The sequence below is a fragment of the Cyprinodon variegatus genome, unplaced genomic scaffold, assembly GCF_000732505.1.
Source record: "Cyprinodon variegatus isolate N-32 unplaced genomic scaffold, C_variegatus-1.0 Scaffold275, whole genome shotgun sequence".
In the NCBI taxonomy this organism is placed as follows: Eukaryota; Metazoa; Chordata; class Actinopteri; order Cyprinodontiformes; family Cyprinodontidae; genus Cyprinodon; species Cyprinodon variegatus.
The window spans coordinates 571185-581073 of NW_015150728.1; the positions used below are offsets into that span (position 1 = coordinate 571185).

Here is a 9889-nt window from a genome sequence, read left to right on the forward strand (position 1 = left end):
CCCTCTCACCGCATGCGTTAGCCGCGCAGATGCTGTGAGAGGGGTGGAGCTTGGAGGTGGGGCATGAGTGAAGCAGAGAGGGTGGGGGAGTGGCGTGAAACCTGTTTTTCTTCAAATTTTCACTTGAAGTCTGCTCTCTTCTCAATGTTAAAGACTGCAGCTTTAAGATCCACAATTTTGAGATTAAAGTCAGAATTCTGATTTTTTTTTTCCCATATTAAACTGAAATAAAATAAAAAAATCAGTTACCTTTTTTTTTTTTCAGTGGCCCTAATCCTCTTCCGTACAAATCAAATCAACATTTTGCCAAATAAAACAAACAAATCGCCATCAGATCCAGCAGTATTTCACTAACGGCTCTGCAGAGAGCATTCCGCTGCAGGCAGGCTGTGGTCAGCCTCGGAGGTCCGCTGGTTGCCGCGGTCCTCTCAACTTCAGAATAAAAAATAAATAAATTACACATTAAATGGGTAAATGGGCCATATAGTGATGCTTTAAAGGATAATATTCTCGCCTCAAATTATCTTAAAACGTACTTTTTATGAACAACAGCAACAGAAAAGAAAACTTTTAATTTAATATTCAGTTCTGTGAGCGCTCCATTGGAAGCTGCTGCTGCCGCAGTGCATGCTGGGACAGCTGGTAATCTCCAGATTGGACAGGTGTGATCTGATGCATGCTGGGACAGCTGTTAATTTCAAGAACAGATAAGTCTGCTCTGATGCATGCTGGGTAAAGAGGAAGGGGCGAGAACAACATGCGGGGACTTTATCTGTTCTCGGTCTGCTGTTCTTGTGAATTTAAAGGGCTAGGGCTGATCAGCCCTAGTTTTACTGATCACATTTTCCTCATGTCTGGGACGGGTTTCCCTTGGATTGAGGAGCAGAGATGCATTTCTATTGGTCCTCATCGATGTTAGCGACATTTTTATTAATCAAGGAGTGTTTGGATTTGGCTTGCAGTGAAGTGAATGTGATCTGTGAATTGTAATAAAAAAGATGCAATTTGTCAAACTCAATTAAAAATATAAAAATCTGCAAAAGCAAACATAAAACAACATTTTATCAGGAAAAAAAATAGAAAATGAATTTGAAAATAAAAAATAAAGGGGAAAAACAAATCTGAGAAAACAGCAAAGTTACTCTCCAAATATTTTTTTGATTTTTCAAAATGTTATTTAGGGCTGAAACGATTCATCTGATTAATTGCTTATTGAAATAATCATGAACTAATTTACTTATTGATTAATCCTTAACTGGAGTATAGAGGACCTAAAAAATGCCTTTAGCTGACAGAGCAACCCACTCAAAGCAGTAATTATATAAAAATTTTTCAAAGATATATAAATATTTTGCATTTAAAATAAAAGGATGTTTTTGTCTGTCAGTATGCTCTATTCAGAACTCCGCAAGTGGAAAACTTTTTGTTTCACCTAGTTTAATTTTGTAAAAAACTCTTTAAGGCCCCTTTGGCTATCTGATTATTAAATCATTAGTTGCAGCCCTAATGTTATTAATGGATGGTATTTTTTACTTTCAAGTTTCCATTTACAAAATGTCCTCGGTAACACTTTCTATTACAGTACATCAATAACCAAAAACATAGCAAGTTACTTTATATTACTTGGTAACAAGAATTTTGTTAAGTGTTGTGCTTCAAAGTTCAGGCAGACGAGGTAAAGTTGGACTTCTTAGATTTCAGGCATTTATTACCAGGAAACTCATTCATGTCACAGACAGCAATACATTTATGTGTTATTATCTAGTAAAATGCAGTTTTTCACTTGATATATAACAAAAAAAAACTAGAAGACAACTTCAGTTCAGTTTTATAACGCTTTAGTATCTTGATCATAAGTTACAATGTACTTTGTAAGCCGTTGGTAGGTGGTGGCCATTAATAGAAACTGTTATGTGCTAACCTAATAGCAACTACCCACCAAAAGTCTCCATTGTTACTTAGTAAAATACAGTTTTGATAATAAAAAAGATAATTACTTTTGAAATTATAAACCTTCATTTCAGCGTAAATGCCAAATAAAGGTTTTCTTGTTACGGTGTAATGTAATGTGGCCTGCTGTTTTATTACCGTGTTATTACCGTATATGGTTATTGTTGTACTGTAAAAGAAAGTTCTACCATGTCCTCTTTGCTTGCAACAAGAATGGAACAAAACTTTCCCCATTTATGATTTAAGTGAATTTCAGTAAATCCTCTGACTTCATCCTCGCTGCCTTGTTTGTCACAGACTGAAAATGACAAAATCCTGCTTGTTTTATAAATCATAACTTTTTGAAGCGAGCTGTATTTGCAGCCACTGCTTTGCATCCCATGTGTTGGCGAGCATACCCGGTTACACCAGCATACCCATAGTCTATACCCATTTATCCCTTTAAACTACCTCAATGGGCGTGTATCCCTTTAATCATGTACAAAAAAAACCTTTTAATTACTCACCTTTTGGTGTAGTTTTAAAGCATTTGGCGATTTCACCTTAATTAGTTTTTTTTTGTACATTACTAAAGGGACACACGCCCATTGAGATATTTTACAGTCTATTTTTAATACAAACTAAAGGGATAAACACAAATCTGACATCTTGCTTATGCATATTGACTTATGGGTATGCTGATCTGACAGAACAGCGGCAATCTAATCCTGCACTTTTTTTGTTCCGTTTACTTTTTTCATGCAGCATTTGTGTTGTTTATGCACTGTCTACATATTTCCCTCACTGTTTCTTTCTGGTATAATAGGTTGAGGAAGCGGCACCGTGAGGAGAGGATTGCTGGCACTGCTCAGAAGGTGCTGCAGATGAAACAAAAACTGACTGATTCAGAGAAGAGACAGGAGAAGTGGCAGTACTGGAGGCCCATCCTGCTCAATGTGGGTGCTGGGACTGCCCTGCTCGTCGGTGTTTTGTGTTTGATGTACTTCCAGTGAAATCTCTGGTTCCCCTCAGAAAGCTGACTCCTATTTTGCACCAACACCTTGAATTAGGTACTTCCTTAAGTAGATGTAGATTGTAATCTGTGCATTACTGAGGGTATTTATTGAGGTCAAAATGCAGGAGCACTAGATCAAACGAGTTTGTGTATATTTTCTCATTAGATCTACAAAAAAACAAAACATCTCAGGATCTTGGTGCCAGCACAGTGATTTCTTTCCCTGTCTTTGTCACTGTTCAAGAATGTACTGTGTCATAGAAACATGGCTTCGAATGGAACTTACTAGAGGTGCAGTACACAAAGAAAAAAAAATCAGACAGGTTTATTTTTGCATTCTTTATTTGTAATAATCAAATGTGTGTTTATCCTCTTTGGATACATTTTTACATTTCAAATTCACTGTTAATGACTGTAGATCCCACATTCAAAACAATGTAGGGAGACCCAGAGCCAAGAGGTCAACTTTGGAGTTTTATTTATAACAAAATGCATGTTTTTGCCAGGTTTTCTACAGCACCATCTCTTCTTCCACTGTCCATAAGCAGAGCATCCCATTATTATTTAGTTTTTTTTTTTCCCCCTTTTAAACTTCGCTTCTAAGATGCGTTTTGGTTGCCATGTATGTCATACAAACTGCCAGGTTTCTTGCCATCTGCTGCATGTATTTACCCACTGGTTGGGTCAAAGTTGTTTTGTTCTTTAGAAAACCAAAGCCAAGCTGTCTTGGTTTCAGGAAGGTAACAGCCAGGCCAGCTCACGGATGAAAAAAGCCTTGTACTCCCAGAATGTATTATTTTTTTTTTCCCTTCTTGGATTTTTCACATAACTCAAACCTGTGTTACAAAAATGAAACTATTCATGAAACCCAATGAGGTATTTTGTTGAGTCCTTTCTTTTTTAATCCACAGCATCAACAAAACTCTTTCAGGTTAACGCCTAAAGATCAGCTATAAATCCCAAACAGTCGAAGGTAACATATCTGCAGAGGTTTCCAAGAGCCATTGGTATGGCTTTGAACCTGTGACGAAGGATTTGTTAACGGTGCGTTTTGTGCAATATCTGAAAATGGTTAATTTCCCAAAGTTCTTTAGCATCAACGGATCCCTGAAATGAGATGTTATTTGCTGCCGTTGCAGCAAATGGATTTTAGTTTTTTATGGAAGCCAAAGATATACTGTGGCTCTTTTTGTTATTTAGAAAAAAATACTCTGCTAAATCATTTCCAAAATATTTTCACATTTAAATGTGTTTATATCCTGTACAAATAAACTGAAAAAAATAAAGAGAGATGCCACATGTCCACATTGTTTAAGCACCTGATTAAATTTCCCCCTTCAGGCCTCCTTGGTGAGCAGCAGGAGATGAGGAAACAATGGCTGCCCACTCTGACATTGAACTGTTCTCTAAACACATTTCTAGTCTGCAGCACACACATTTTTTAAGTCTTTTTGGACGCTGGCTGACGTGCCTAGATGTCGGCCATCTTGGGTCGGACCACAGTTCAGACAGCTGCTGTCGGAATGAATAGGAGGCGCCTTAAACCTCATTTTAATCACATGAAAGACGAGTCAGAGATATTACAATAATCTCTTACATGTCACAACCAATTAAAACCCAAAACAACCTAAAATATTAAAATATATATTATATATGATGCACATTAACTGATTAAAACACAAATGTTACATATAAGCATAAATAAGGATTAAAAAAACAGATGGAAAAAGGGTTTTGGAAAAAGTTTAGACAAACTTATAAGGACAAAAAGCCTTTAGATAGACACAACATAAATTTACCATTCACTAGGATTTCACAACAAAAAAATGACAAAAAAATAAAATTGATAAAAAAAACTTTACCCTTTTGTAAATCACATTACAACAAATTTTCTTCTATAGATCATAATACTCATTATCGAAGAGCTATCCTTAAAAATACTGAATTATGATATACTATATAAATATGTACTATTTTTAAAACAATCTTATATTAAAAACTTTGTTTATCATATTAATATTTAATTGCAAAATATATAACTGCATAAATCTCATCCAGTTTCAGTTTAAATAGTTTTTAATCTGAATAAAAATTTATATTCTAACTGAAAGGTCATGTAAGACATTAGCCTCGATTCCCACAGCCACTCTGAACTGTGGTCCAATCCAAGATGGCCGCCCTCTAGGCACGTCGGCCTCGCTGCTGACCTCATCCATGTCTATGGTCGACAGACCGTCTTATCGAGGTTGTTTCTGCACTAGATCAGGTCGTCCCAGATCTTTCTCATACAATAAATTCAGCTGTTATGTCGTTCTTCCAGGCAGGCTTGAAGTCCCAGTGGGTTTGATTTTTTAAAATTAATCTTCAGAAGACATTGAGGGATTTTCAAGGCAAAGTGTTTAGAGCATTTCAAAATTTTTCCCACTATGATTTAAAAAAATCCAGTTTAGTCTAAAACATTATTAGACTGGAGATAAGGAGAATATAGAGGATTGTTTCCCTGGAGATCCTACAGTATTACTGCCAGCCTTCCCGACCCATTTCTACCCTTCTACAGATATCATGTGTGATGTACCATGGTGAACATATAGCTGATACAGTGGAACTGGTAACGCTTTCTTCTGGTGAACACTTTTTCACCTCTGTGTGGACTCTGACTTTCAGTCAAAGGAAGATGTGTCTGGATGATCCAGCTGGGAGAAACAAACTTTATCCAATCTGATCGAAAACTAAATGCTGAAAAAAACAAAAAACAATGTGTTTCCATGTGGTTTTAAGTAATCGAAACAAAAGACTTACCTTTTTTCTTTCTTTTTTATTGTTTTGTTTTACAAACCTGCTTGTTAAAGGAAAGCTCTGTGTTTACACCTTGAAGCTTTCTCTCTCTGGCTCTTTATCCTGAAAAGAAATAACTCAGGACAAACTCTTTAAATAAAACTAAGTATTAAATAAGCTATAGGTTGTTACTATGATTTCACATCAGTTTATGGCTGCCCTACCTTATCTTGAGTTATCTTTGTTTTTATTAAATAGTAATTGAGTATTTTTTGGTCTGGCAGCCCTCTAATACCTCAATTATTATTGTCATTTCACTGTTTGTGTGCTGCAACATGCTCATCCACACTCCCCAGGGGAGCAAAACTTTAGAGAGACACTGGAAAAATGATCTAGAAATAGGTAAAAATGTCTTAAATCAAGTGTATTTACCCTTAATTTGAGGACGTTAATGAGATAGTTTGCCAATGGAATTAATATTTTTACACTTAAGATAATTAAATAAATGAAATTGTGTTTTCTTATTTTGAGTGTAAATTGTCTCTAAAATGTCTCTTTTACCTCCTCAATCAAAGAAGAAATGCACTTTTTTAAGAATAAATGACAAAAAATCCAGAGCAAATGATGTTAAGAGCAGCTTTAAGAGCTCCTTTTAATGCTTTTTAAGAATATAATTCAGTCACATATTCTGACAAACATCTGATCATCAATAATCAAGTTTTACTTCTATTTTTCTTTGCCTGGATTTCTAGGTATATGTTGTTCAGAACAAGCAGCCTCTTATAGCATAACAGGCCTGAAGTTGCTGTAAGTCTCAATGTATTAAACATAAAAACTAAAAAGACAGTGTGAATGCACTGTCACAAGAAAGTGTTGTTTTCATTTGTGGGTTTTACTATCATTTTATCATTACCAGGTGGACCCTGTCGCTGCTCAAATGGCCAAAAAATAAATGTGTTCCCAGTCCCTGATTTAATCCCAGAAACTTTAAATCCATCAAACAGATCTTTTTAATCTGTGATATTATTTGATTTGGTGTTTTTCTTCCTTCCCACTTGTTTGTTTAAATAGTTTGACACATATATTTAACTTTTCTTTAATTATATTGAATGGATGATTATTAACAATAGTTATGAAGCACTTTATTAGTCAAAATTACTAATCCAGAAATGAAAGTTTTACGTATGACAAGAGTTCTACTCATTCCATTGAGCCATAGTAGAGTATTTATAGAGTTAAATATTTATTTGTAATTATTTAAGTAGGAATATGATCATGGAAATCATTTGTCATGATATAATTTCACAAAAATCAGTTAGTAGTACAGGGTATAGCGATTGAATGTTAACCTATAGGCTTGGATTTCAGGTAGTCCTTTATATTCATAAGCTTCAGAAAGAATCTGGTGGTACAATTAATTAAATGATTAGAGCAACGATGTAGAGGAAGATTTTTGTTGTTTTCTTTAAAATGCAAAATGTCGATGACAAACATTAGTGCTCCTGCTGTCAATTCCTAGTTGGATCCCTTTTCATGGAGCCTCCCAACAGTTTACATGGTTGGAGGTGGAGAGAGGGGGTCTTCTTCTCTCTTTATTTGGCTCCACAAATTTCTACAGGATTTAAGTTTAGAGACACGGAAAAAAAGATTCCTCATTTGATTTGACACTGAAATTTGGAACCGAAATGAATAGAATAGAATTTCGAGGCATATAAAAGGAGCATGGCTTAAGCTCACAACAGCAAATAATTTGGCCATAAAGGAAAAGTCTGGTCATTTTCAGAATTCAAACTTCTGAAAGAAATAACCAATATACATAACATTTTTACGGTAATGGATATTTGAAAAATAGAAGCAACATCAGAGATGTGCAAAATGACTTTACAATAACCCCCCCACCCCAAAGTAAAAAAGAAACTGTTTTGAAAAGTATTCATTCTTTTCCTGCTTTGTGTGTCAACTGTCACGGTTGCTAGGCGACAGAGCGTAAGGCGGTAAAAGCCGCATGAGGTACAGCTGTTTGAATTCAGAGGCAAAACTATTCCGGTCTCCTTATTTTCAAAGACTTCAAAGGACCCAGTCCAGGTAGACCGGATGCTTGGAAGACGCTGCCTATAAATTCGAACGCACCCATTAACATTAGCATTAACCTGAGCATTAACAAACTACAGAACATCATTTCTTTTGAACTACAAATTTTCTATTGAAAGGGTCCTTTTGTCTAGTAGTCGCTATGGGTGAAGACACCCAAGCGACCAATGTGAAACCTGAATACATTCTACTGTTCTAAATTATTATTATTGTTTATTAAAACTTTTATTTTTCTATTAATGTTAGACTAATAGCTTTAACTGGAGTATTTAGATATTTTAAATAACAATGTATAAAGTTTTTAATTATGTTGTTTCCCTTTTCTTTCAGGCATTATCATGGACGTCTCACCGCTTCCCCTTTCCCCAAAGTTTAAAACTGGCAGTTGGTTTTCGAGGCAAACAAGGTGCCAGGAGGTTTCCAATGTTTACAAATATCAAGTACAGCTTGAACAGGAAAGCATAGCTGTATTTTTAGTTGCTTTGCTTGTCGCTAAAGCTAAGCAACCATAATGTGTTTACCTCCAGAAAAAGCTTCCGAGTTAAAGCAGATAATACAAAACCATCTGCTTAAGGTGAGTTAGCATCAGTCTTCTTTATCATCATGCGGTATATTATTTATAAGTATTTAATATTCTCTAATGGGGACGGTTGTATGAGGAACGTTTTGAGTCGATCGTATGTCCACTGATCACAGAATATAATAAACTTATACCTGTACTTATTTATCTTTTAATGACAGCACGGTGAACCGTATTAGCCTACTTTTTCTATCATTGCATAAATCTACTGTTATGTTCTGCTTATGATATATTTGCACAGGTCTGGGTAAAATGATGGTTATATTTTAATTACATTTTCAAAGCACATTGAAGAAATTCAGAGTTTAAATCCAGTTTATTCAAAATCTTTAATTTGATTTATTCTGCTATTTGTCACCTGCTTTCTGAAATCTAGACACATGTTCTCTATAAAGCTCAGATCTGTGAAGTTTACCTACAGATGATCTGATCTATGATCTTTCAGCCTTTTGACAGCGATGGTTCATGGTCTTTGAAAATCCACAAGGAACAAAACTTATTCTTTCTGGATTTTTGGAAGAAGTTAGCTTTTCAGGATGTTTTAATTCTAATACTGTACATTATTACCCCATAAAATAGTTCCCCCTCAGTCTGCAGCATTGAAACCCAATGGTTGTTTTTCCTTCAGATGGAAGGTCAGGAAAAGAGACTTGCATATTGTGTTTTACATGTATGAGGGATTTGTTTAGGTCATAAGGTGCTACATATTGACAAGCAAACATACATTTGGACATGAATCTGATCTGAAAACTATCATTAGGATTAAACATAAATAAGTTGTGATTTTTCTTCTTGTTAGAATAGAAATGATCAGTGCAAACCTTCTAGAGAACTGTTTTTTTAAGGAACCCGGATCCCCCTTAATCTCCTCTACATCAAAACCCGGAACCCAGAACCCGTTTGCAAAACATTTAGATATTTTACAATTAATATAGATTCCTTTAAACAAAATAATTAATAATGGTATTTAATTAATCATGAATTAACGATCTCTAACTTTTATTTACTTGTGCAAGCTGCAAGCTTTTCTCCTCACCTTACAGTTCCTGAAGGAAGTCCTCTCTTTATAGAGTGAGCAATACCCTGCAGCCTGCTCTATTCTCTGGTGGTGGGTAGAAGGGCATGGCTGAACTACCTCAGCTAATACAGGTAGTACATCCTCTGCTTGGCCTTCTTGGTGAGTGCATCAGGCACCTTCAGCTGCGAGAGCTTGTCCTACAGAGGGGCTGACATGATAGTATTGAGAGCAGAGCTGAAATCAACAAACAGCATCTCGGTGGAGGTTCTTCAGGAGTCCTGCTGCTGCAGAAAATAGTGAAGCCCATGTTTGCCCAATCATCTACAGACCTGCTGACTCAGTATCAGATCCAGTAATGGATTTAAAGACGGTCAGTCATTCAGTCCAGTGGTCCTTGTTTTATATGGGCAGAGAAACATAAAGCAACTGTAAAAGGCGGCCCCGTCCAGGAAACACACAGCCAGGCAGACGAGCTCTGAGC

General features: G+C 35.9%; 2 protein-coding genes across 3 annotated transcripts in view; both read left to right on the forward strand.

Annotated features, from left to right (window-relative positions):
* LOC107089979 (tyrosine-protein phosphatase non-receptor type 2-like) overlaps positions 1 to 4225 on the forward strand; it is a 21326-nt gene extending 17101 nt beyond the window's left edge. Inside the window, exon 9 of the mRNA XM_015383074.1 lies at positions 2756 to 4225. Within this exon, the coding sequence (XP_015238560.1) occupies positions 2756 to 2942 (187 nt within the window). The 3' untranslated portion in view covers positions 2943 to 4225. The remainder of the gene's footprint in view (positions 1 to 2755) is intronic.
* A 3967-nt stretch (positions 4226 to 8192) lies between these two features.
* cep76 (centrosomal protein 76kDa) overlaps positions 8193 to 9889 on the forward strand; it is a 20229-nt gene continuing 18532 nt past the window's right edge. Inside the window, exon 1 of one of the 2 annotated variants that reach the window (XM_015383063.1) lies at positions 8193 to 8384. In XM_015383063.1, coding sequence (XP_015238549.1) covers positions 8322 to 8384 — 63 coding nt within the window. In that variant the 5' untranslated portion in view covers positions 8193 to 8321. The remainder of the gene's footprint in view (positions 8385 to 9889) is intronic. The other variant, XM_015383064.1, reaches the window with a different exon arrangement.